General features: G+C 60.5%; 1 protein-coding gene across 1 annotated transcript in view; it reads right to left on the reverse strand.

The window, feature by feature from the left end:
* IGSF9B (immunoglobulin superfamily member 9B) overlaps positions 1-23,430 on the reverse strand; it is a 51,171-nt gene extending 27,741 nt beyond the window's left edge. The window contains exons 1-8 of the mRNA XM_085316790.1: positions 23,322-23,430; positions 11,543-11,740; positions 10,470-10,616; positions 8,414-8,565; positions 6,923-7,040; positions 4,975-5,116; positions 4,595-4,740; positions 766-908 (exon numbers count right to left, since the gene is read on the reverse strand). Of these exons, the coding sequence (XP_085172916.1) occupies positions 766-908; positions 4,595-4,740; positions 4,975-5,116; positions 6,923-7,040; positions 8,414-8,565; positions 10,470-10,616; positions 11,543-11,740; positions 23,322-23,385 (1,110 nt within the window). The 5' untranslated portion in view covers positions 23,386-23,430. The remainder of the gene's footprint in view (positions 1-765; positions 909-4,594; positions 4,741-4,974; positions 5,117-6,922; positions 7,041-8,413; positions 8,566-10,469; positions 10,617-11,542; positions 11,741-23,321) is intronic.
* Between the last annotated feature and the right edge of the window lie 4,203 nt (positions 23,431-27,633).

Genomic DNA, 27,633 nt, shown 5'->3' on the forward strand with positions numbered 1-27,633 from the left:
AAAAAAAAAAATCCAAGAGTCCTGCAAAGAGAAAGCCACATGCTGAGACCTTCCACCTCTCTATGCAGAACAGTCTCAGCTCATGTTCTGCAGCCTCCCTGCTGGAGAGAAAAAGCCACCCAGCTGAGGTCCCACTAGTCCCAGGGAGAGGTTGAGGACTAAAGCCCACCAACACAGAAGCCCAAGCCTAGTGGGCCAGTAGCACCAAAAGAAAATCCTGCAACTCCACCTGAGAGCCTACAGGCACTGGAGACAAGAAACCCACATCAGCAGCAGGTATAAACTTAATGAAAACTTCAGATCTTTAATATTTAAAGAAAATATTTAAAATAGTATTTGTTTTAAATATTTAATGGCTAATATCCTCATTCAGACTATTAAGCCATGATCGTAGGAAGATGAAGACTTTAAGAGGGTCTTTTAACTACTAGCTGCTCTTGGAAAAAAAAAAGAGGGCCACCAAAACRGTCATTTTGTAGGGAAGCAGGCACCAGGTTTGGGAGATGCAGACARTGTCTGTAGGAGCCCTAGGCTCCACTAAAGAACCTAAAACGACTCTGTCCAAAGCTGCGTAAGGACAAGCGGTGTCATCGCATCGACATTTTTTTCTCTCCTGATGGAAAGGCTGGGTCTGCAGAGTTCAAGCAACGCTCAGCATCRCTTGCTGAGGCAGGGAAGCACGTGCGCGGTACGGACACCTCCGGGCAGCGTAACTACCTCCTCTCCCAGGAGGGCCACACTGCCTTTCGCCCGGGGCCTCGTTACCTTTTCGACTCGCAGGGGACGTCCATCTTTGTTCCACTTGACCAGAGTGACCGGCGGCTCTGCCTCAACCGGACAGCGGATGTATCCGTGTATCCCGATGGGAACATAAATGACAGGGGGCATATTCACCACGCGGGCAGGATCTGGGAGAGCAGCACCGAGTTAGCACCACGCACGAGCCCTATCCTCCTCTTCCCCCCAACATCGAGGCAGGCGCTCTTCGTGCGCCTCGCTTGCCTTGAGAGGATCAGCGCCGCTTTCGTAACCAGTTCAAAACCCAAATACTACCCTGGCTCCCAAAGGCCATTACCTTCAGGCTTCCTACGCRCTCCAAATCCACTGCAATGCTCAGCACTTCCAGGAGGCTTTACCCCATCCACTGCATTCCCATCCACTGAACATTGTATTTAAGGAGCAGCACTATGAACGTGTGCTCCCACATCCACACCGACTTGCTCCCCACCCTGCAAAAGCCCCGCTCTGCTCCATCGCCTGCGGCCCCGGGGGCCCGCAAGGTGCGACCCTCGCTGTGGAAGGAGCGGCGAGCCTCGTGTGCAGGGCTGGCGAGAGCCCAAGGCCAGCAGAGGTTACGGGGTCTGACGTTCCAAGCAGAAGMAGCGCACACGGTGAAACCAAAGCCAGGCAACTCATGCATGTGCCCTTCATGTTATTTTTTGCATGCTAGAGGGAAAAGGCAGTGGGGAAAGTCTGAAAGAAAGCATAGTTTGTGCCCTTTTTAGCAATAGGGCATTGATTCAGCTTTTCGCTTATATTGGAAGCAACTTAAATACAACAACAGTGAGCAACTAAAATCATTCTAACACCGGAGTCTTAAAACAGACCCAACTGCAGCACCCAAGAACTGATATGGGACCTGCCGTCAGGCTGCCTTGCACTGGTTACCCCCTATTTGTTTGTATTCATACCCCGTGTCTAACTGAGGTTGGGTTGTGCGGAAAATTAGCTTCCTCCACTCTTTCAAATGGGATGCAAAAAGCTTAAAATGCGTATCTAACCTCCTCGCGTTTCGCCACCCACACAGTAAGATGTCTAGCAATCCTCCAGTCTAGAACGTGTCATTAACATCACTTCTAAGAGCTTTTTAATTAAGTGCGAGTGGGTTGGAGGGAACCTAGACTTTCTTTAATAAGCATTTTTTTWAAAAAAAGTTACTTCTAATGAGAAGAGTGAGTATTTCTACAATCTCGTCTAGACACCAGCAGCACTAGGCTACGGGAGAGTCCCAGTGGGGCTTATGCTACAGTAAGGAAGGAATCACCRGTCTGCAGTGGGTGAAGCAACCCTGTACTGGTGCAAAGGGGAAGGTCACATCCCAGGTCCACCCTCCGGAAGGGGCAGACGTGTCAATGTGCCCCCAGAGGCAGAATCTGAGGCCTAAAAAAAAGTGATTAATGGGAACACAGGAAAGTCAATGAGAAAATTCATCATCGTCTTTCTGGCACAAGAGGGGTTTAAGATCCGCCACCCGCGTTCCTCCCAGCTCTGATTTGACCAAAGCATGCCCTAAGGGGATGGGTGGAGGGGCAAAACATAGAGATGTTATAGCCTAAAAATCAAGATCCCTGCAAGTCCCTTTCATTATTGCTTTCTTTTCCAAAAAAGCAAGCAAGTTCTGGAGCTGTTCTCTGTGCGAATTTTCAAAGGCGGCATCAGCAGCGCCGAGCTGCACGCACCAGGGCACGCTGGAAAGCATCCCCGCGCCGGCCCCCGCCGTCGATAGCCCTAGCCTCCGTCCCACCCCGCCGGCTGGCCGCCCACGGCGCCCGACTCCGCGCTCACACCGTAACCCAGATTGCAAAGCGGTGCATAGGGACGAGGCGTTCTTCACCTCGGCTCAGCCGCGCGCCTTCGGGAACACAATCAACGAGCCCGGCGGCTCAGGAGGCCCTAATGGGACACAGGGCCTTTCGCTAGGAGGTCACCAGCCACAATCCAGGCTGGCCCAGTAACAACCAGGAGCCGTGACCCCATCCGACAGCTGCTTCGGCAGCTGGTGCCGAGGGCAAAGGCAGCTTCAGACCCTTCCTGGTCTCGCTCCCGTGGGTGCTAACGTGCCGGCAGCTCTGGTGATGCAGCCTCGACACGTCCTTCTCCGTGGGGAGCAAGAGGACAACCGACACATCTCGGAGCATGGAGAAAACCTAACTGGGGAGAGCAGGAAGCCTCTCTTCCAAAGCATCAGCCCCAGCAAAGGCTTCCCTACGGGAAGCAGGTGTATGGGCACAGAAAGCCAAGCATGCCTCGTGGCTTTAACCGCCGGCACCAAAGACCAGCAAGGCCTGTCTGAAAGGCAGATTGTCCAAACCCCACCTAGAGCTATTTTTAACGGCCACGAGCATTGACGACAGGTCTTGGATTAGTGGCAGCGCAGATGTAATGGTCTGAGACTACGCGCTTTCCCGGGAGCGGAGAGCAGCCCAGCTGTGTGCATTAACGGTATCGGATCACATCTTCCCGGGCACAGTATCCGGGCAGGCCCTTCCCCTGCCCTTCATCTCACCCCTTCATCTGTGCTCATAAGGAAAGCAACGGACTGACGAGCCCTTCTCATAGCGGCTCCCTGCTGACGCAGGGTTTTTCATTAACACACCTTTACCAGCGGTTGGGCTGCACTCACAAGCTTTAAGACCTCCAAAACAGAATTTCAAGCCCAGTTTGTTCTACCCCATCTTTCATTATGAAATAAAAATGCTACAATGTTTTACAGCAGAGYAATACTGCATTTGCAAAATGTAGCAATTTAGACCATTACTGTWGAATGCCATAGGACCTTCATGGCACACTACATATTAAAGCACAGGGAGTCTGAAAGAAAAAGCGTGGGAAGAAATACTCCATTCAGAGTCTGTTCTCCTTTCTTTGTTTAGATCAGTTACTGCCCAAAAATATTACTCGTAGAGCTACAAATACATGGAGAACCATGCCACCAGAACTAACTTTGATAATAAATATTGACTAATATAAGCAGGTATTTGATACTAAGAGTCTGATGTGGTATTTCCATGCCCAACAAGATGCTGCTGATGAGGAAAGCCTGCTGTGAGCATCCGCTGCCACYGGCAGGCAGCTCACATGCTCAGCCTGGAGAGCTCTATCAGCAAGAGTAAGATGCTCACCTAATTACRTTGAGAGCAACCACTTCAGCCAAAGGTGAACACTGATAGCAGYCAAACTGCGTTATCTGTGATAATGTGACATCCCCAGTCACCCAGGACACACATTTCCAATATGGCTAAGATGCTCTCACCCTTTTGCCCTAGCATACATGATGGGACAAGCCCCAGGGGCTCTCTGTGCTAGATTTGGAGAATTACTTCTCCCTGCAGCTGGTGAGATCCTCTCGGCTTTAGGACACGGTTGGACTGAACCACGTGCCCCAAGGCACGTGAAAGGGAAGAGCGCTCAGCAGCCTGCAGTACGCACCCAAGACAGGAAGGGATGTCACCCCAGATACCTGCTGTACACAGCAAGGAACGATCACCTTCCTCCGACGCACCAGGCRCCGACCTCCCAGGTCCTCAGTGCATCGACAGCCCGACACAAAACGCYGAATGCTGGGTGCCATTGCATCAAGCAGAATAATTAACCCAGAAACTCTGCCAAGCCTCCCAACTCGCCACAGATGCAATGATCTAGTGTGATTTGATGTATATCCCAAGGCTGCTGCTGCACCAGCCTGAACCTCCCCGTCTCCCTGCACATCATACRGCACTGGCAGTATGATTATTAGACCCGGGTGCATCCCGCTGCGCCTGATGGCTCGTTAGGCGTCCATGCCTCCGATCTCGGCCCTACTGTCTCCACTCACACTGCACTGTCAGGTAGGCAGAGGCGGACGGCGAGCGGCCGAGGCTGTTGCTGGGGATACAGGTGTATTTTCCCGCATCCTCCGGTTTGACCCGGAAAATGATCAGCGTCCCATCAATCAGGATCCGGACCCTCAGCTTCAGGTCACTGTGGAAGAGGAAGGGAGGAGAAAAAGGGGGAAAAGCTGTGTGGATAAAAACAGGGAACCCGAGATGCAAAACTGCAATTCCTACCCCATCTGTGGGCAGGGAGCAAGGGCTCCCCTGCACAATTTGGGACCAGACAAGGACACRCAACCCCACCTGGGCAGAGGGGCACCACCTTGGGCAGCAGGCTCAGCACCCCGTAGCATCGTCCCACCCGGGCCAGCCCTGCACTTACTTCTTGAAGTAGACGTTCTCCTCCTCCCAGTACCACAGGTAGGTGAGGTTGCCCGGGTACGCCTCGGCCTGGCAAGTGAACAGCGCATCCTGGGAGATGTTGACCGTGATGTTCTCCGGAGGGGAAACGATGAAGGGGGGCCCTGGGGGCGGACAGCACAGTCACCTCCACCGCTAAGAGGAGAGCCGCGGGCTGCAGGCAGCCTCCCAGCGAGGAGGCACRTCGTCCCGGCTCGTGCTACCAGCACAGCACAGGTTGGGGCCTCACGGCTCCCTCCAGCTTAGGGACGGAGCGGCCCGACAACCCGCGGGAGGGAGCCGGGGCGGTCCTCGAGGAGCACGCCAGCCCTCTCCTTCCCAGCTGGCTAACTCGCGTCTCCCCCCAGCCTCTGCCCTGCGTTAATAACCAGCAGCGCTGCCTCGTCTCCCAAGGCACACAGCTAATGCGTTTCKCCATCCGGAGCACGTTTCCATGCTTGTACAGCCTGCGGGAAAAATGCAGGGGAAAGCGGCAAACTGCTGGGACTGCGGAGCCAACCYGCAAGCGCTCATAGCTCACTTCCACGACAGAAAGCAGCGCACTGGTACAGGACAYCCCGAGCTCCTCTCTCCGCTGGTAGACACTGACCTAATTAAACATTTATTTAATGAAAGAGGGAGCCGAGTCCCAGGGAACAGGAGAGCTGCCATGTGTCATTGCTATCTGACAAGGCGCTTGGTGACATTCTCAATCTTTCCCTGCTTCCCAAACAAAACCGAGCCGCAATCAGAGCCCGGCTGTTAATCGGCACAGCTGCTTAATCAACATGACAGCCTATCCACCGGGGTGCCCCAATTAAGTGGATTTCTGTCCTATAAACGGGATGCAGAGCCACCGGGCACTAGGCACAACAGATGTAGGCCACACAGGCACGCTGCCCTCGCAGAGCCCGCAGCAGCGGCAGGACCCCGCAGGGCAACGCCACGGCCTCACTGTGGACGACTTGGGCCAGGGGACCAGGCTGGAGACTCTCTCAAAGGAACCATGCTGAGAGTGCCCTGCACACCGGTACCCACCCAGCTAGGCACTAATCGGGTTGGAAAAGGGTTTCGGAGCACTGCAACACGCAGCAGTGCGTGCGGTGCTGGGGGCCGCGTGCCGAGGCAGAGAGRGGCTGCAGCAGCCCGCGAGGAGCACCAGGGCCCCTGGGGAAAGGCAGGCTCATCCTGGGCCGAGAGGGCAGGGCGAGCACGGGGACGAGCTCCCTGGACATGCCAAGGGCCGCCAGGCTTTTAGTGCGGTAGCTTGGGACCGTCCCGGCGCTGGCTGAAGCCCAGCCCTGCCTCCGCTGCAGGAGGCAGAGGCAGCCTCAATCCTGCTCTCCTCCGCGTGGTCGGATGAGCTGGCAGCCTCTAATGTTATTTAAACGTCTGGGGTTTGGGCTTTATTTCCTTGTTTATTTATTGATGGTGCTTTTAACAGAAGGCTGCAAGGAGGCGGTGCAGCAGCCGCTGCAGGCCAGGCCGTGCCAGGGACCGGCCTGGGGCTGCCTCGCTTGCCTGGGCTCACCCTCGCGCTGCTCTTTGGGTGCTGGGATGTTTCTAGTTACTCTTTTTACAGTGCTCCAGCCCCATAAACATCATCCCTAACGCACCTGCAGGGCACAGAGCACATCAGGGCACTGTCAGAGGCTCTCAGCTTTAGAGAAAGCAGTTTAGCAGTGAGTGAGCATAAAAGCACTACATGGGTTAAAGTAAGAAAGATCTGGCAATCTCCTCAGTAGTGTCTTGCCAGTCACTCAAAATACCTTGATGGATACGTGGATGCTCTTGCTTCTTGCACAGCTGCACGGGACCTGCACAGCCACCACGCTCCCCRCGCTGCACCTTCCCGAAGGGATCAGCGCTCCCCTCCAGCCTCCCCGAGACACCAAGGAAGAGCACGAGCGGCTCCCACCAGGAAAACCTACCTTGAACGAGCAAGCGGGTGGTGTGAACAGCCTCCCCCTGGATGCTGTACGCCCGGCAGGTGTAGGCACCTCTGTCTTCCCGACTGATGGAGAGCACCGTCAGGCTCCCGTCGCTCACCTGGGGGAGCAGAGCGGAAGGCGCCTGAGCACACGCGGGCACCAACCCAAGGGCCCTCTCGTGGAGGGCACCCGCCCGCTCCGCGGCGCCAAGTTCAAAACCCGCCGGCCCTGAGACGCCTGGCCGGCTTCGCCCAAGGGCTAGGAGGAGCCGACAGTAGAGAGCTATGACTGCTTTTAGAGGCAGATGAGAAATGGGTTTTCCCATTCTGCCAGCCTTTGATATTAATAAACCAACACACATTTCTGCTCAATGCCAAGGGAAAAAGAAAAAAAAAAAACGCTTGCAATGTATTCATCTTCCGCAGAAGTGATTGACGCACACCAGACTCCAACTGCTCCRTTCCTGCCAAATATTTCCAAACAATCAGCATTTTACAAGGAGGAGGAAGTCTTGCCGGAGGATCCCCTCCCCGTGCCRCTCTGCCGGGACCTGCTCCCGATCCCCCAGGGAACGGCAAGCAGAACCATGCACCCTGCACGGCCCCGCCAGCACCCGCGGCGGCCCGTGTTGGGGCTGGCACGGGACAGGAGCTGCTCTGCAAGAGGCTCTGCAAGCCCCAGCACCCCCAGGCAAGGGGAACTGCTTTGGTGGCTGCCCAGTGGCTCCCCCTCCTCCAGCGCCTCCGTCTTCCGTCTCCTGCCGGGCAGCAGTGTTGGCAGCTACCTGCCCCGTGGGCCACGGTGCYGCCCCCGGAGGTACCCTCTCCCCATGGAAAGAGAAAGCCTTGTTCCCAGCCAGTCTCCCTCCCTGCACTCTCTCTGCCTCATCCTTCTATTCCAATTAGTAACAAATGATTCCTAATTACTCTCATTAGTGCCCGCACTGATTCCAATGCCTGATTTGCCAATTACAGCTCACATGGAATCTCTGCCTGGGAGAGCAGCTGTGTCCCAGGGACCGGGCACAGCGTGGCAAGTGACCCGGCCACCAGCACTGCCCCTGGCCCGCAGGGACCTAGCCACGAGGCAGGAAGGTGCCCAGGGAGCCAGGGACGGGCAGCACCCGGGGCTGGCGGCGCGGGCTGCTGGACACACTGCGTCCCTGCCCGGCCTCCTCTACCAGCCTGGAGCTGCAAGCTGGTAACAAGCAGAGGGGGAGGGAAAAGGGACAGGGAGCAGATGGAGGCGAACGGACACGTGGGCGCACGTGCTGGCTCTTGCCCCGGCACCCGGCCYGGCCCTCGGCTCCAGGAGAAATAAGGTGAAGAGCTCAGCTCCCGTCTCGCGCCCACCAGCCCCTGGCCCCAGCGTTATCCACAGTTTCTACCCGGCTGCAGCAGCACAGGACCAGCCTGGGCGGTATTTCCAGCACCTGGGAGCACCCGAGCAGCCCGCCGGCTGCGCAGCCCCCTCCTCCAGCCTGGCACGTACCTGGTACTTCCCGTCGGCTCCCAGCAGCTCTCCCTCCCGGAGCCAGGTGACGATGGGCTTGGGGTTCCCGAACGCCATGCAGGTCAAGGTGATGCTGCTGCCTTCCTTGGCCTCGACGTACTGCGGCGGCGTTTCCGTGAACGTGGGGGGAGCTGCGGGGCACGCGGACACCGGCGTGAGCCCGCCGCCCGCCCCGGCAGAGCCCCCTGCACCCCAATCCTGCAGCAATTACAGGAGCCGGCTCCAGTCGCACGCTGGAGCCGAGCCAGAAACCCCACCGGGCCCCTTCCACGCCCACGGAGTCCGCCGCCCGCTCCCCACCTCAGCCCGACGGCCCCGGGGGGCTCAGCCCCGCTGCGGCGCATCCCCAGGCGCCTGGGAGCAGCACCCCCAGCTGCTCCCGCCGGGGGGAAAGCGCCCTCCTCCCCAGCACCCCGCCGCTGAGCCATGCCCTCCCCAGCAGCGCCAGGGCACTGTGCGATTTTTCCCCGTTGTATTTGGGCTCACTATTGTCAAAACACAGGAAAACACCGCAGTGCAGATCGAAAGACTGCTTTCTGATTAAAGAGGCTGGCAGGATTACAGCCCGCCCCTAATTACCAGCAGTTGTTAAAGCCCACTTTCAAGGAAGACAGGTTGGCAATTTAATCTGCTCGGAAAAAGAGAATTATATTTTGTTTCTCCCAAAAATGATTTTTATTTTCCCCTAAGAAAATTAAGTGTTCGAATGCACTCAGGGAAGCCAAAGCCCTCCCCCTGAAAGCAATTCCACAGACCTCGAGGATTACGGTTATTATTTTGTTATTAAGTCCCTATGCGCTCAGCACCAGAAACTCTGGCAAACACCAGGTTCTGCCAAAGGAGCCAAGTGCGGGAGCCCTGGGACGGCCGCGGGGGACGCCGGGGCTCCGGAGGGGAGCCGCTAAATCAAAGCCAGCAAAGTCGAGGACTCGCAGACTTAGCAGAGGCTCCTGGCTAAGCAAGGGCACCTTGCGCCTTTTTTTTTGTGCTGCAGCRCAAACGTCCTCCCTAAACGAGGGATAAAACGCTCAAGGTCAGGCAAGACGTATGGTGAAGGGCTGCGAGCAGCCCTTGCACCGCTCCTCCGGCCGCGTCACGGCGGGCTGCTTCAAAGGGAGAGGCACAGCCCTGCCGCTGCGCCGCCCGGGCTAGAAATAAAGACAACTCCCGGCATGGAAAAGGAGACGTTGCTAATTAGCTTAATACACAGTGTTAACAAAACGAAAAAGCAACTTAAGTAAATCTGAATTTCAAGAAAATAAAATTTGATTTTCTGATCTTTTTGTTTGAAAGAGGAGATTCRTCCCTAGCCCTGCTTCTTTATGTTTTTCCTTTAAACAAGCTTCACATAATTACACTATGTAATTACAAAGTTTGCTCTTCCTCTCTCTCTTTTTCTTTTTTTTTTTTTTCCTTTAAGATGCAAGTACACTCTACGCCCAGCACCCCTCAGCGATTCAAGAGACGCCGGTGCAGAGCTGACAGCGCACGCAGGCCTGCAGCGAGGTGCCGGCCACGTGCGCTCACCGCGCGCTGGGGACCAGCGCTCCCAGGGCGCTGCCGTCCCAGCCGGGGCAGGGTTGCAGCGGGACCCCTGGCTCCCCGGATACCTCCGCCGAGGAGCAAGGAAAGCTCGGGTCTCGCTCACCCTCACCGCATGCGTGCGCACACGGGGGGCTGCTTTTTCCCYGCCTCGAACCCCATCGCAACGCTGCTCCTCGCCTCCTCTCGGCATCCTCGCTGCGCCTCCCGACCCCCGGGCCAATGCACGGACCCACGTCCCCGTCCCCCAGCGTTACCCCACCACAGCYGACTTGTTACTCCAGCCGGCGGCACGTCCCTGCGCTCCCAGAACAAGCCCCRTCCCAAACCCCACAGCACTGTCCCACAGGCCACCTCCGGGCTTAAGAAGTGACCCCAGCAGAGCCGAAACGGAGGGTGAAGCTCGACTCAGGCCAACGCGCGCCGGCTGCCTCGCGGAGCCCGGGAGCGACACCCGCAGAGGAACGCGGCGCCGCTGCCCGCCGGCACTCACCGTTGACGGTGAGGTGCACCCAGCTGCCGTTGTGGAAGGTGTCGTACTGCTGGTCCAGCATGAGCACTTTGCACTCGTACCAGCCCTGGTCCTCCGAGCGCACCTGCTCAATGCGCAGCGACGCCTTGTCGTGAAGGCTGGCCCGGCCTGCGGGGAGAGCGCGGCCCCGTCAGCGGGGCGGGCGCCCCACGGCCCCCTCCGGTCCCGCCGGCCACCAGCCCTCGCACGAGCTCAGGAGGGACGAGCAAGCTGCCGCTGCGAGGTGAGGCGCCTCGAGCGGCGTCCGCTCGCCGTCACAGAGGCCTTCTGCTCACGCGTGCGTGGGGCTGACCCCGTACAGCCTTCGAGCAGACGTGGCCCACAGCCCTCTCCCCGGCCTGGGAGCCTCCCAAAAGCAGCTCTGCCCCCGCCAGCCCTGCCGGCAACACCCCTCGGTGCCCCAGGCTGAACCTGCCCGCAGCCGGGGGAACCAGCCCGGCAGCAAGACAGCCAGAACCAGGCGAGTTTGGTGGGTCTCAGCACAGGCTGCGGCAGCCTGCGCTCGTGCCCTTCCCACCCGAGCACCCCCCAGGCCAGCCACTTCGGCAGAAGGGCGAGGGCTGGTAAGGAAACGGAGAAACCAGCCCTGAGCCCATCTCAGCCCTCGGAGTTGCCACCAGAAGCCGCCAGCCACGTGGGGAAGGTGGCACACTGGAGAGCGGCCACATCGGCTTTGCTCCTCCAGGAGGCACCTCCCGCCTCTGCCTGGCACGCGTCCCTGGCTCCAGCTCGGAGGTGGACGGGAATAAGTCTCCCAGAGGAGGCTGAGCACAGGTCCTGCTCCCAGAGCGTCACCTCAGGCTCACAGCTGCTCCCGTGAGCAGCRGCAGCAGCCGCTGCCACCACGCATCACCCTGGGTTTCTCTGCCTCGGTTGCTCCCGTCCCACGCAGCCCAGCTGGCTTCCTAGTGCTGCTGCTTAATTAAAACCAACTGGGTGGAAAGAATGCAATGAGAGGCAGAGCAAGCGTGATTTCTTACGGAGCAGATTGAGCACAGCCTTGCGCCAAGCAGCAAGGCAACCACCACACTGACCTGCATACTCTGGGTCCACATGGGGAGGGTAAAACCCRAACTTGATGAAGATGGGGATGGGGACACCAAACTTGAACCACTCCACAACATAGGGAGGGGGCTGCCCCGTGAGCGGGTGGATGACGTCGCATCCCAGGATCACGCTCTCGCCAGCGCGAGCGGTCACAAACTCAGGTTCCTCCCTTGAGCCGTGGGCACCTGCAAAAGGAGAAAGGAGAAAACGGTGCCCGTCAGCCAGGTCACAGCAGCAGCCCCCATCGCTCGTGCAGGGAAGCACCGCCGGACAACTGCGCCCGCCACAGCCCAAGAGCCAGGACCGCCCGGGACGCCAAAACGCCAGCCCTCGGCACACCAAGCGGAGATGATGCCTGCTCCCAGACAGGTGACTCACCCTGCGAAGAGAGCCTTTGATGGCACCAGTGCCCAGCCCAGCCAGCGTCCCCAGCCACCTGGTCCTGCAGCCTCCATCAAGGGCAGCGCCCCAGAGAAGCGCCTGCCCCACTCAAGGACAGCTGTCCCCTGCAGGCCTCCCCTACCCTAAAACGAGGGGGATGCCCRATGGCCTCGCTGGTGGAGGACCCTTCCCCAGTGCCCTGCTCTTGGGTTGTCTCTTGCCCCCTTGCAGAGGGGTGCATGCAGGGAGCTCAGCGCTGCTCCCAACCCAGCAACATCCCCAGGGCCGTCTCACTCCCTGGGGGCAGAAAAAGGTTATTTGGCTTGTGCCCCACGTCCTGCCTGGGAACAGCCTTCCCCGAAAGCAGTCGCTCTGCAGGAAAGCCTTGAGTGGGACCAGTCACCCTGGGAGCAGGTACCAAGCCTGCTCCTTCTCAAGTGCCACCAGGGGCCCATTCCTGAAAGCCAGCTGTGACCTGCAGTTCGAGTGCTCTGTCCAGCTTCTGGCTGGGGTAATTAACCTCGCTTCCGTCTCGGCATTACACCGAGGCATTGCTCCACCCCGGCTGCGGCTCCGAGCACGGCCGTGTCCTGTCATCATCCTGCCCTTTTCATCAACAGCAAAGCTCAGCGTCCTTAGTGTGACTTTCAAAGCAGGAGAGAGCAGCCCAGCCCCAGGAGGTGCCCAGCCCCAGCCCACCCATGACGCCACTCACCTCCCTCCAGCATTTCATCCCCTGCAGAAAGGCGGCTCCCGCCGCCGGATGGGGGCAAAGCCCTGAGAAAGCACAAATCATCGACATGCTGGCAGCTGSAGCAGGGAAAAGCTCGGGCTGTCAGCACAACCCAGGCAATGGGGAGGGTTTCAGAGCTCGCGGCTACCGAAAACCGCGGGGCAGCATTGCATGAGGGCCCCTGACGCAGCACTCTGCCGAGGGCGCAAGGCGCACCCCACCGCCGCTCCCGCAGCGGCTCCATGCCGTGCTGACACCCTTTCCCAGCGCTGCGAAGCGCCAAGCCAGCCCCTCTCCCCATCGCAGCTCCCAGGAAAGGTGCTGCGGGGCTGGGCAAACCACAYGCCAGCCCCTTCCCTCCTCCCTGTGCTGGGAGGGCAACCCATACCCCACGGATCTGCGCCCTGCTGCAAACCCCTGGCRAAGCCCTTCTCCGGGAGGCAGCAGCGCGGCAGGGCCGGGGCGGATGGGGGTTTCCAGAGCTGCCGACACACGGCTTAGCCCCGCTGAGCCCATCTCCTCCAGCCAGGAGGGGAAGGGCCCCTCTCTCCCCCCGGCAGCCGCCCGCAAGCGGCTGCCGCCTCCTGCGCAGGGGGACCTTCGGGGAGGGATGCTCGGGGAAGCACGTTCCCACTCCTCCGCTCTGCTCCGCGGGGCTGCCGGTGATTGGYGGGGAGTGACATCACCGCTTCCCCGCCGCGGGAGCCGAGCATCACCGGCTATTTTTGGCTCCGGCACAAGCGCGCACCGGCAAGAGGCCCGCTCCGCGCCACCCGACGAGCTTACCATCAAAGCGGCCCCGCGGGAGGGGGAGCCGGGCGGCAGCCGGACAGCACGGAGAGCGCACGAGCCGCAGCCCAGGCCCAGCTCCCTGCTGCAAGGTGCACGGCCCTGCGCCCAGCCGGGTTCCCCCGCTCCTCCATGGCATCCGCGGACAGGGCTCCAGGGACGGATTACGGCTGTTTCCCAGGGTGGCCAGGGCAGAGGGAAGGAGGAGAGGGTGCAAAGGTGCAGGGATGTCAGCAAGGAGCAAGTGTGGGGCAGGCAGCGAGGAGACCCTCTGCACTRGATGCCTGCTGCAAGCAAGCACACGAGATGCTCTCCTCTCCAGCAGCTGCCACGGGGAGGTCCTGCGGGGCCACATACCTGCCTGGCGCAGGGACGGCCGCACGCACGCGCCGGCGCAAGGTGCCCAAACGCACACAGCCGCTCTGCTGCCTCCCTCCCCCACGCAGCCCCGGCCCCCTTCGCGCCACCGTGACGCCATGCTTGCACCTTGCTGGGCCTCATTATCGCTGCATCGTCAACGAGCTCCGGCTTTCGCACCCTGTCAGCACAGGAGGGGCTCTCAGCTCTTCCCTGCCGCCCCGGGGCCTTGCTGCGCTGCAGAAGTGGCATCAGGACCTGGCCTGGCCCCCACTCGCGTGCTTGTCGGGGGCTGGGGGCTGCACTGGGCTTTCTGAAGCTGGAGCAGCCTTCAGCCTCGGCACCCTCCAAGCTCACCAGGACAAGCTCCTCCAGCAGGGAGGAGAAGCAGCACCGGATGCGCCGGGATTCCCCCTTCCCTGCCCACAGTCCCTCTCCGCTTCCCAGGGACGGCAGCTGTCACGTGCAGCTCAAGAGCATCCAAGGACAAGCTCTTCCCCAGCYCCCCAGGCTCCAGCACCCATCTCGCCCGAGCCAGGAAGAACAGGTCCCCAGTGCCGCGGGCAGCGTGGCGGCTCGGAGCCCTCACCAGCTGCGGCATCGCCCCGACACACCGCCGGAGAACAGCCAGCACCGGCCGGACTCACTGCAGCTTGGCAYGCTCGCCGGCTCCCGTCCTCGCCCACCCCCCGTCCACCTGCAGAGCAGGCACACAGCGCTGCAGGAGCCGCCGTGGGGACCCCCCCCCCTCCCCGAGGAGCCGGGGCACCGCCACCTCCAAGGGGAGCAGCAGCCCAGCTGCCACGTCCACGGATGACGGAGAGCAAAGCCCACTCCCTGGCCCAGCAAGGGGTGCTGGGTGCTCCTTCCAGCCCACCCATCCCTGCCTGGTCCCTGCCAGCCCTGCACACCCCCAGGCCATTAGCAGCTCCCACTTGCGGGCAGTGAGATTGGCTTTCGAGGCCCTTCCTCGCAAGCCCTGCTGCCAGGAACTCAGTCAGTAATTTAATCTCCGCTCAGGCCTTTAATGGCTTCTCAGCACAAAAGGGGAGAAAATAAAATAAAGTGCAGGAGCAGCTCGTCGCTGCCTGGGAGGGAAGAGGCGGCTTGCTCCAGCACGTTTCCCCCTTTGCCACGGTGCCTGCCTCTCCATCTGTCCTCCGGAGCGAGAAGGCCGTTGGCAGCGCCCTCAGCCCGCCCCAGCCCACCGCCACCTCTTCGAGATGCCCAGGGCAGCGTCTGCAGAGCTGGGGAGCACGCTGCTTCGGAAGGGATTCGCACCTCCATTGCCACGTGCCTTGACACCTCCGGGGTGGGTCCCGGGGACATCCTGCCGCCACACTGCAAGTCACATTCTTAGGCAGCTGCCTGTCCTCTGAAGGTGACTCCAGCTCCTCCTGCCTTGTGCACAGACCCAAAGCCYGACATCCAGAGCCAGCCGCCAGCACTGAGAACCACAGCCCCCCTGCAAACCAGAGGCGACCAGAGCCAGTGCGTCACTTCTCCAGGGACAGGCCAAGCAGGAAGCCCTAAGACTCAAARCCAAGGACACCACTACCTGCAGGGACACCGGGACCCAGCCCCAACCAGCCACGCTCCTGCTGAGCGGGCCCGAGGGAGCCCGTGCCGGGCAGCATGGGCCACCAGCGCAGGGGACTCCCCCCGTCTGTGGGCAACGCGGGGGCTCAAACCCAGCTCACTAGCTAGCACGGGGGAGTACGGCTGCACGAACAGCTGAGCGAGGCCACAAACACAGCGAGCGCGCCAAGACRCTAACAGAAGGAGAAATGAAAAACAGGGACAGAATGGATGGCGGAGAAGGGGGAGAAGCGAGCGACCGAGCAAGAGGCTGAACAAGCAAACCCAAAGGAGAGGGATGCACTGGGGTTTCACGCTAGCAGCCTCATCTCCAGCTCATCCAAGAGTGACAGCCAAGTCCATCTGAAAGCCATTTGGCCGTGCCTGCTTGGGTCGCACCCAGAGACACACAACAGGTACGAAAAGAGCCAAAATTCCCTCTCCGCTCCCTGAAAAGAGAAGGAAGAGCCCAACACTCCTCAGCGCACCCCAGGAGAAGGGAGCCCAGTCCCCAGGACCTGCAGAGCCCAGACCAACAAGAGGCATGTGAATGCATGCAAGCTGCCAGCAGCAGGAGCCCACAGCTTACCCGTGCCCCGCCGGCAGGACCCAGCGCCGCGCACATGCCTGCCCATGGCCTCTGGACTGGAAACGCAAGAACACGCACAGAGGAAAATAGGTCAGTTCCTGGCAGCTTGCAGCGCCGGTGTCTAATCAAAAGGCCGGTGGGTAATTGCACGCATGACTAAGCTTCACCTCCACATGAGCAAGGCTGACTGACAGCCACAACAGCTAACGAGCACCCAGCTCCTGCAGGGAGCAGGGCTCTCTGCCCAGCAGCCAGCCGTCCATGCCACCAGCCCCATCGTGCCCTTCCTTTGTCAGGAGAGACCTTCATGAATTCCCTCCCAGAAAAGCTCTGCTGCCTCCACATCCATAGCTTCCACCTGAAACCAAGGTCTCAGACTGGTGACCTCTCTTCTGCAGGGACACAGTCAGGCTGGAGATGTCCTAGGAGGAACATCAAGCGGAGAGAGGAAAGATCAGAGAAGTTCGCTCCATCTTCAATAGGAATCACAAGCTGGTCCTTACACACAAGGACCCAGGCACACCAAAGTGCCCTCCTGTCCCTGTTTTCCAGAAGGAAAACTGGATGGTGCTCAGCTACCCACCAGTGCTGGGACAGCTCAGGGAGCAACAGAGCTAGGTTTTACAGGCATCCACTGGGACCGTAAAATGGGCACATTGCCCCTTCCCAAGCCATAAACATTGTGCTAACAGCCAGTACTAAGAGATGCCTGCTCCCAGCTCCTGCTGCCCCGACCACACCACATGCAAGTTTCCCTCAAAGTCTCAGCTCCTGAAAGCATATAAATAATGAGAACTGCAGCTTTCAATTAAAAAAAGAAAAAAGTTTCGCACCTTCCCATTTTTAGAGAAATGCTTGAAAACAACCCACAGACGCCAGAAGAAACAGAACACAAACAAAAGTGTATTTTTAAACTCACTTGGTTTTCCAGCCAAGTTCAGGGGGTTTCAGAACTTAACCTGTGCTTTTGAAACAAGGTCAGCAACGGAGAGAAACACAGCAGGGATCTGAACCCACAATCTCACAAAACCCAAAGCTCACACAAAACTGGGGACACCACGCAAGGAAAAAAACCACAGCAACAAAAACTAATCAACAGGCCTTGTGATCAGATTGGATCCAGGAAAAATAAGAGTATGTTGTGTGCCAGGAGGCAAGAATACAAGATGTGGAGGTGGAGTTGAACACGTCCCAAAGGGAAGAGGGAAGATTGCCATCACGTAAAGACAGCACCATTGCAAGGCTCCCCCAAAGACTGAAGATGACTACGCCAAGGCTGGGAAGACCCTCACCTAAGCTTTGGCTTCCAATTCCTCCTGCACCAGGAGGGGGGAAGCAAGGACACAAGCAGGCAACGCGCAGGAGCTGGCTGACGCACAGGAGCTATAAAGACCTGCCTGCTGCTCCCTGTGCAAGCACAGGGTTGCTCCAAGGGCAACACGAGGCTGAAGAGCTCTCAAACACCTGGAGATCCTTGGGTTGCACGCCTCACACTTAGCGTGCTGGCACCTGAAACGCGGCTTGCTGCCTTGGAGGCAGCTCTGCTACAATAACCCCCTCTCCACATTGCCGACAGCCGTAACACAGCGCTGCCAGCCCAGGAGGCTGCTCAGGAGGAGGTTTCCATAGTGCCGAGCGCGCCGGAGCCATCACGTCACGTGCAGCCGGCACCATCGCAGGAGTCATGCAAGGTCATGAGGACACCGAGGCAACAGGACACACACAGGGCCCTATTAGCTAACAAGTCAGCGCCCTGCTGCCACCCAGAAACGAGCCCCGAGAGACACATCCCTGCTCGTCAGGGGTGCAGCAACACGCTTTCCAGGCCAACCAAAGCCCCAGGAGCCTCGAACCTCCTTGCACCTCTACTGATGGGGACAGAGGCACCATGCCCCACCAGACCTCCCCTCCTGCCTGCCTGTCCCATCACTGCCCGACCACAGGGGACTGCCAAGAAGCACGCACAAGGCCCTGGACCTGCCGCACCCCCTGCGGCACACGTGGCTCGGGGGGCTACAGCCCAGCACCGCCACTCCCTGCCCCTCTGCCGCAGGGCGGCCAGAGCGCGCAGAGACGAGACGCGCTCCGACACATCCCGTTCCCAGCACTAGAGGCAGGACGTCGTGGGCGCCTCCGAGGACACGGCCGCTGGCATCGCATACGGAGCCTGGCGGGGCACGAGAGCAGGGTCCCCTCCCTCGTGGCCTGGGGGCCGGGAGCACCGCGGGGATGCCAAGAAAAGCCGGGCAGCGGAAAGCTGCAATTAGCTGCTCGCTCAGCTTGGAAACGACGGCAAAAGCTGGGCCCGTCCTGCAAGCCGTGCCCCATCGCCTCATCGGCTGCGAGGGGCACCCGCCTCTCGGCCGCCAGCCCCCTCCTCCCAGCTTAAGAGCAACGTCTGGGCTTTCAGCGCCGTTCCTGCCTTAGAAACCGGATTTTCCAGACGGATTGACGGCGACGTGCGGAGGTCAAGCGACTCGCCTCAAGGTCACGCGGCGAGAGGCGGCGCAGGGGAAGGAGTGGGATTAGCCGGAGGGGACAAGCTTCGCGGTCCRCGCGCCGGGGTCGCGGCCACCGGATTCAGGGAGGCGGCCGGCGCGAGCCCCTCCGCGGGGACTGGAGGGGCGAGGGACATCCCGCGCGGGGCGCGGGTCTAGCTCGGCGGTCATCACGGCCGGGGGGCTGGGAGAGCACAAGCAGCATCTGCCAAGCGGGAGCCATCTCCCAGCAACCAGCAGCTCCCACCGCCTGCCCACCAGCCCCCCGCGCACCTCCGAGCCGAGCGGCTGCGGCGGGACACCGAGCGCGAACCGCCCTCGGGGGGGGGGGGGGGCCGGCCCAGGGGCCCGGGAGCACCCAGGTGAGGAGGCACGAGCAGGGCACAGCCAGAGCTGCAGCAACCACGTGCAACCTGCCCACCGAGCAGCGCACGCAAACCCAAACCGTGCTGACACCTGCTCAAACCCCGGCGCTTTTACAACCCTAGAACTAATAACTCTGATGCAAACACTCTGCATGTTGACAGCCGAGATGCCCGCCAGCAGCTCCTGAATCATGCTGTTCCTGGCTCAGGCAATCCTCCCACCAACGCCAGCTTTCTACAGTGTGAGGCAGGAGCAATGAAGCTATTTTTCATTAGCGCTCTCAAGGCCAGCTGATCTCTAGGGGACCCGAGCTCAGGAGACATCTATCACATAGGAAGGAAGAGGGAAAGATCCTCATCAGCATAGGAAGGGACTGTAATAACCCATCTCTAGGGCCTCTTTTCCACCCTCAAGCCAAGGTTAACTAGTGTTAACCTTCCCTGCAGCAGCTTTGGGGAGGATCAGAGAAGGTCTGCAGGACCCATCCATCAGGGTAACCTGAATTTCTACATCAAAAAGCAACCAAGCAAGGAAAGGATCACTGCAAAAACCCAATAACAAAGCCAAATCTACTATCAAGACAGACACATCTCATCCTGCCCTTCTCAGATCCCACRTGCTCCAATCCAACAGGTAAAGCTTAGCAAAATCGCCTGGAGAATGATGGACATAGGAGCTGAGCCAACCCCTAGAAGCCCTTGGCTAACCCCACTGCCAAAGCAGCCCCTTGCCAGATGAACGCAGTGAGATGTCCAGCTCTGGCAGAAGTATGTGCCAAAGCAAGTGGCTTCCAGTCCAAAAGCCTCCACAGCGAACGAGCAGCTCCACCAGTCCTCTCATGTCACACAGACCATCTCCCTCCAGCCAGGCCTTTAGGTCTTTGGCTCCAGGTGCCCTACCAACAACGTGACACTCAGCAGAGGAGACGCCAAGAGCAGAGCCAGCCCTCGGGATGCAGRCAGAGCAGCCCTCCGGAAAGGCAGGCTCCACGACGGCTGCACGGAGACAGGCAGCTCTGCACAGCCAAGGTCGGAGCTGCAACACAACCCGCCATGGTCTGAGGGGCCCCTTCAGTGGGAGCCTCGCCAGGTCTGGCGCAACTCGCCAAGTCAAGCCATCCTTCGTACCCAAGACGAGCCGTGACAGCCAGATCCAGGAGCGTTTCCTCTTGCGGGAATGCTGCACAAGTCCACATCAAGCTCGTGGGAGACTGAGGAAATCCCCTAGCGTCACAGCACCACAAGGAACGCCAAGAGCCCAGATCCCWCCTCCAACACCAACTCACGACGTGCCCCAGGACCGCCACAGCCCTGCCTGTGCCCAGCTCTCCTCCCCCCGCTGTTAGAGGAGGATAACATGCCTTCCTTCCCTCACTGAGCGGATTAACGCTCGGAAAGCCCTCGGAAAGCCTCGCGAGGCAAGAGGACTACTTGCTGGCAGGGCACTGCTGCAAGCCCCCTGCATTTCTGCAGGGAGGAGGCATGGGGAGGAAGGCCACAGCCCCCTCTCCCAATGGGCAGACCTCCAATCCCAAGGGGCAAGTCCAGTCAGGGCTCTCCAAAAACAGCACCCAGTGCCCTGTGTGGGGCAGAGGGAAAGTCTCAGCCTGCCCCGCATCCCCTCAGCTGCCACGGCTCACGTGCAGGGGTACCCTCCAGAGAGGGCAGCCAGCCCAGGAGGAGACTGAAAGCAAGCTGAGGAGGGGGGGAAGCAAGGCGAGCCGCCAGCAGTGACTTGCACTGCCCTTAAGCGCTCAGACCAGTGACTCAGGACAGACACGCTGCAGGGATGGCTGAGGTCAAGCCAGAGCAGCGGCCACTGCTGGGCACGGAGGAAGAGCCAGCCGTGCTACAGGCAAAGAGCAAACCCACAGGTCCCCCRGCGCACCAGGCAAACCGGAGCTCCCCGGGCAGAGGCACGGCGACCAGCCTGGGGAATGCCCACGGCCAGCCTTCCCCAGGGGACAGCGGGACAGCAGAGGGGATGCTGCAGACCCACGGTGCCCTGCCACCAGCCACGTGCTGCAGGCTCCTTCCTACAGCCACATCCTCGCTGCCTCCGGTGGCTCCCAGGAGATGGGGTTTGACAGCCACCCACAGGAGTCGCTGGCTTTTGCCTTGCTAAACGCCATATAAGTAGTTTCCTGCATCCAGTGGCTGTGACCGCAGCAGGAGCAAGACCCTACCCCTGCAGCACGGGGACTGAGGGGACACCAGGGTCATCCCCACCAGGCAGCCTCTGCTTTGCCTTCCAGCCCCCTATGCAGCCCCAGGACCCCGGGGGCAGCTTCACCTTCCCAAGCAGGGAGGACACGGGGGCTCGGGAGCTGCTCCAGTTGCCATAACTCCTGCGAGATCCTTGTCCCCACACAGTCCCCGTCTCTCCCCGCCCCCCCCCAGGCTGGCCCGCGGCACCCCCTCACCAGTACGCACAGTGCCCACCCACGCATTACTCACAGTACACTCATTCAGCACGTACACRCGTAGGCACCTCCCCGTACGCACGCCCCTGCACCCGGGGCCCCCGGCAGCCCACTCGCTTCTGTCCAGCGCCCGCCCCGCAGCACTGGCACAGYTGAAGAGCCCTCTCCAGGACATGCCGACCTGCAAAGGGCATTCCTCAGCAGCCTGAGATCCCAGGCATCCAACTCCCTGCTCTGCTCTTCCGAGAGGCAGAGGTATCCTCTACAACCACTGCTGCAAATTCCTGCCTTGCCACACTGCAGGATGCATTTCAGAGAGAGAGCAGCTGGCTGCGGCTTCAAACCAGCCCCAGGCACGAGTGGCCCATCACACCAACAGGGCAGCCGCAGTGAGCGACCCCAGCCCGCAGCCCACGCCGGCTGCCGCACAACAGCCAGCCCCCTGCGCGGAGCCGCCAGCCGGCTGCAAGGCAGGACCCTGGCGTGGGGAAGCAGGATGCCCAGACGGCGGCGGGGTGCGGAGGGGCAGAGGCTCTCCTGCTCRCATCCGTGCACAAGCACATCACAAGCTCGAGGAATCCCTCCCCAGCGCGCTGACGCCGCGGCGGGCACTGCGGGCCTCCCAGCGTGTGCCGAGCCGCCTTCCCAGCCCGCCCGCGATCACTGAGGAAGCGCCTGCGAGGCAGTATTCCCCTGCGCTGCGGGGAGGGAAGAGTAGCGGTGGCTGTTAGCCAGCCATTGCTTTCTGCTGGCAGCCACCGCATCCCCACGGGCAGGGCTGAATTACACACCCACGGTGCCGCTCCGTGGGCCCCAGCCCACCTACCGACCCCTTCTGCAYCTCGGCGCTCAGGTAAACGGGGCAGTCGCCCACTGGACCAGCTGCCCGAGCAGGGCACGCTCCCTGCACTGCCGCTGGGGAGGCTGGCGGGCTCAGGAGACCATGCTGCATCAGCAGCCGAGCGCAGGCAGCACGCAGCTCACCCTCCACCTGCAGGGACTGCTGTGGGCTGAGGGAGGAAGGGAGGGAGGGAGGTGGCAGCTGAGGGACAGGAAGCCTGAGCAGGAAAATTAGGGTTATTCCCACCACTGTCTCCCTCCTGACCTTGGACAACCCTGTGCCTCAGTCTACCCAGGAAGAGCAATAAGCATCAATGCCAAAACAGGGGAGGAAGAAGGGTGGCCACCCGCAGTTTGACAGAGACACCAAGGTCCCAAGGAACAAGATCACCCCAAAAGCCTGTGGGCAGGAGCAAAGAGCCAGGCACAGCCAAAGCACTGGAGGGGAAGAAGAACAGGGAAGGGGCTAAGTCCCTCTGCATTTCCCCTTGCACAGGCAGAGGGCAAAGCCTGGCACAGAAGGGCAAACTCTGCTGCTCCCCTTCGAGCATGGGGGGCTGTTGTCTGCTGCTGCCCCCAGCCTTGGGGAAGGCAAGGGGAGGGGAGAGAGCAGCCCCGCACTCATCAGCTTCCCCCGAGGAGCCCTGCAGCGCCTAGGGGAGGTGCAGACGGGCCCGGAGGCTGCAGCGCTGCACCGCCGGCAGCCACCCCGCCGGCCCCCACGCTCGTGGGCACGCGTGGGGCGCCCCCGCAGCTCCCTCCGCAGGACGGCTTCAGAAAGGCACCGCGCCGCGACCGCAGCAGCCCGAGTCCTTCGCCCTCACCCCCGCCGAGGGGGCGCAAACCCCACGCGGAACCACGGCGCGCCCCACGCACCCGCACCGCGGGGCGAGCTCCCAGCCGGTGCATCCTCCTCGGGCGCGCTTCCCCTCCCCCCACAGCAAGTCCCCGCCYGTGCAAACGCCCCGGGCGCACTCCCCCCATCCCGCAGTAGGCCCTGCCAGTGCGGACCTGCCCCGGGCGCTCCCCCCGCCCCGCAGCAAGCCCCGCCGGTGCAGACCCCCCCAGTGCGTGCTCCCTGGTGCCAGCTCCCCCCTYCCCCGGACAAGCTCCCCCGGGGCGCACGGGGAGCGTGCCCCCGGAGCCTCCCCGCCGCGCCGGGCGCCCCGACGGGGCGCAGCCCGGGGGGAGCAGGACGCGCCGCCCCACTCACCTTGGACGGGCAGCCCGCGGGCGCCGAGCACACTTGCTACCAAAGCGGCCACATACCAAATCATAGTACTACCGGCCCCCGGTGCGCAGCATCTTCCGCCCGCCGGGCGGCCCGGCCGGGGCGGGGCAGGGCTGGCCGGGCCGGGGCTCGGCTCCCCGGGCCGCAGCGGGGCTGGCCGGGCCGCAGGGGCGGCTCAGGGCCGGCCGCCGGCCGCCACCACCGTGCCCATCCCGCCGCCGCCGCCACCGCCGCTTCGCCGCGCTGCACCTGCCCTCCGCCGGCACGGCGCGGCGCGCAGCCTAGCCTGCGCCCTTTAGCGGCTCGGCACCGCCCCCGCCCGCAGTCCATTGGCGGCGCCGCGGCGGAGTGGGCGGTGATTGGCTGGCTGCGCGGCCCGGGCCCGTTTCAAGGTGGGTTGGCGCGCGCGGGGCCCCGCGCCGCAGTATCATGCGCACTGCCGGGAGCGGCGGGCGGTGCGCCGGGACGGCTCGGCACGGCTCGGCAAGGCACGGCTGGGGGTCACCTGCTTGTCCCCGGCTATGCTGTCTGCCACCATGCCTCAGCTCTGTGTCACCTCCTCATCCCCAGCTGTGCCCCCTGCCCTTGCCACCATGCATCAGCTCTGTGTCACCTCCCTGTCTCCAGCTGTGCCACCTGCCCCTTGTCACCACGCATCAGCTCTGTGTCACCTCTGCCCCAAGCTGTGCCCCTTGCAGCTATGCATCAGTTCTGTTACCTCCCTGTCCCCAACTGTGCTCCCTACCSCTGCCACCATGCATCAGCTTGGGGTCACCTCACCATCCCCAGCCATGCTACCTGCCTCTGCCACACATGCATCAGCTCGAGGTCACCTCACTGTCCCCAKCTGTATCCCCTGCCCCTGCCACCAGACATCAGCTCAGGGTCACCTTCTTGTCCCTAGCTGTGCCACCTGATCCAGTTCTGTGTCACCTTGCCACCACCTGCTGTGCCACCTGCCCCAGCTCCCTGCATCCCTGTGCAACCTCCTTGCCACCTGCCATGGCTCTGCACCACCCCGTCCTCCTCCCTGCTGTGTCCCTGGCACAGCCCTGGTGCCCTGCTGAGCATGCCTCTCAGTTTGAAAAGAGGAAATTGGGGCCCACTCCCTTTGACCTCCAACAGGAAAGAGTGGAAAGAGGTTCATTRAAAGTCCCTTTCTACTCTCCCATCTCAGCCTGCTTCTCTTCCCTGCAAAGACCTCTGGTGACACCAGATGGGCAAACAGCCTGGCTCACTTCCCACAGAGAAATAGGCCCCAGAGATGACGGACAACGCAGCCAGGCAGGAGGGGCCTGGCCCAGGTGGCTGAGAAGGCATGCAGGTTTGCCCCCAGCACTCATTGGGTTCCTGATGCCCACAACTTTGGAAGAGCAGCTGGAGAGAGGTTTGGCTGCTGAGCTGCTTCTCACCTCTTGCTCCCTTTTGTGTCCTGGAAACAGGCAAAAAAAGTTCCTTAAAGAGGGTGAAGCTGTTTGAAAAGTACAAGGAACTACCCATACCTTCTGCTCGGAGTTACCCTCTGCGAGGGTCAGGCTTTGGTATGCCCAGGGTGGCAGAAAGGCAGAAGCGTTGCAGAGAGCTACCCCCAGGCCGAGCCCAAGCTTGAGACCATTTGCTTTCCTAGCAAATCCCAAGACCTTATAAAAGTCTGACTCAGCTCTTAGTCTCGAGGTCTGGAGTGAAAGCTTGCAAATATGCCAACCTTCAGTACGGAAGGAGCGTTCCAGTACCTTCCCCATGCAGTGAGGCTTTCCACTGTCCTTGGTGGGCTTGGGCTCAGGCAGCAAAGCCAAGGCCAGTGGAGCTCCATCCACCCTTGCACAAAAGGCAGCAGCTGATATATTTTGGCCCAGCTTGAGTCAGTGTTATGAGCCAGATCTTCTTTATGTCTTCAGCTGGGTTTTGCCATAATTTTAAAGAGGGGGGTAAAGAAATAACTAGGGACATCAATTACATGTTTGCTACCACAACCCAACCCAGGAGGCATCAGGAGTGTTGTTAGCCTGTGATGGATGGTGAGAGCCCGGCCCTGCTCTGGGTGCGCACCTCTGAGCAGAGCAATGGCACAAAGGACCCATCATCATCCATCACAGGGCTGGAAACATGGGCTTGGGTTGGAGAACGGCTGTCGGTTCACACCCTTGTTTTTCCAGACTAATTTGTTAGTTTTATAAAATCCATTCCCCACTGTTTTCACACTTCTCTCCTTCTCTATTTATAACCGKTTTATTTACATGAGCAGGGCACTCCATGTACTTTCACGTCAGTCTGCTGTGGTGGAGCTGCGAGCGGGTGAAGGCAGTAGGCAAGATGGCCAGGCAAGCAGCAYCGGGGCCCTGGCGCTGCAGGGCCCTCACCACGGCCACCCGCCACCACGGCAGAGGTGGGCGGCCCCTGCACGGATATGGGAGCTACCGACCCGTCTCCCTCCAGGGACCCCTCCCCGCAGGCACCAAGCCGGAGCCACTGCCACCCTGGCCCCTGGCCCACCGTGGTCCCACAGCCAGCACCTTCCCACCGCACAGACCTTGGGAGGCAGATCCCCACGTCTTCGCACAGGGAAGCAGCAGCGGCAGCGGCACTGCTCCGGCCCGAGCCGTAGCCATCTTTCGTGCCGCTGACCTGTGCGTCCCCGCTGCCTCCTCGGGGACTGCTGCCCCGCTAACCTGTTGCTGCTGCTGCCTCCAAGGGACTGTGAAACCTTTAGATTAAAAGTCAAGGGAAGGGAAAAGAGTCATTGCRGATCAGAAGTCAGTAACACAGCCTTTCCCCTCCAGGTTACCTCCATCGAAGAGCCATCGAGATCAGAGCCTGTCACTCACAGCTGAGTCACTTGACAGCTGCCCAGTGATAGATTTACTACTTTGCCCAGCACGAGGGTTAAAGATGGTTTGCACAAGGGCACGGCTCATGCCAAGCACTGGGGATCCAGCTCTGCCTATCGCACGTAGGGTCAGCAGCAAGATGCTCTTCTGATCAAGCACTTCTGTTGGCTCCCTTGGACTTATCTCTCTGGGAACGCCAAGGAGGGAGAGGAGATGTTTAGGTATCAGCACAGGAAAAGTTGGCATGACCTGTAAGCCCAGGCTAGGAACTCAGAGATTTCCAGCCCTGGGAGCAGGAAGGTTCTAGTTCAGCCTCTCACAGGGGGCAAGGAAAAAGGAAAATGGGAAAAGGAGACAGCCCTAGCTACACTTCAGCTCCATGATATGGCCAGGACATGGACCTGTGGAATGGACCTGTGGAGAGGAGCCTGGGGCTTGCTTTATGCAAACCCTGGCAAATAGCCTTGATTAACTTGCACCTCTGGACAGGGGCTGGCCTGAAAACAGCACTTCCCAGGGTGCCAGACCCTGCCTGTGCCCACCTGGACCAGTGGGGCCAGGAGCAAGGCGAGCGGGCGCTCTGGCTTTCTGCATGGACAGGGGCTGCTCCAGCCCACGCAGGGGTGAGTCTCACCGCACAAGTACATGATTATTCACAGCCTTCAGCATTTGCATGGTGGAGTCACGAGTCTCACAACACCTGATCTCCCGGGAGAGCTGCCTCCTGCACTTCGGGAGGCAACGGCCCACATTCGGAAAGTGGGACTCGATGTCTCACAGCATCCCACATGGCCCAGCTGTCATCTCCTCCCCGCTCCAAGAGTGGCATGGGAGAAGGGAGCCTGCCCCGGCTCCGGCAACGGCTTCGGGGCAGAGGCGCGCACAGGCCCCCGGAAAACACGGGAGCTTAAAATGGAAATGCTGAGCCAGGCTGGAGTGTCGCTGCGAGCACAGCGAGGCTGTGCTTGGGAAGACCGAAAAGTCCCTTGACTGAGTTTCCCAAGGACAAGCAGGCAGATGGGCTCGGCTCGCATGGAGCCGGCGTTGGGATCGGTCCCTTCAAATCCCTTTCTCCTCTCCCTTGCCGAGTGGCTCATCCCCGGCTCGTGATTCCAGCTGGCAAGCAACAAGGAATATCCTGCCATGCCTTCCCCTGCTCCCCATCCGAGTCGTGGAATAATCCACCGGTGGTATTTCAGAAAAGACAAACTAACTTCTGCGGAGAGGGGTCAGCTGAGTCATGTTAACAACTTTTTCCTCCCGTTAGGCAGGTCTCCAACGTAGCCGATTAGTCATCAGCCCACTAATAGACTCACTCGCACAACGCTCCCCGCGCCAAGCGGCAGCAATTGTCTGTCGTGTCGGATTAACCTCAAAGAAGGATCCGACTCCGGTAACGCGATACCCCGTCCTCATCCCGTCCAGCAGCCACAACGCGCCGGCCCCCTGCGCCGGCCCAGCGCGCC

Source organism: Rhea americana, unplaced genomic scaffold, assembly GCF_003343005.1.
Source record: "Rhea americana isolate MKP2758 unplaced genomic scaffold, rheAme1 scaffold_48, whole genome shotgun sequence".
Taxonomy (NCBI): Eukaryota; Metazoa; Chordata; class Aves; order Rheiformes; family Rheidae; genus Rhea; species Rhea americana.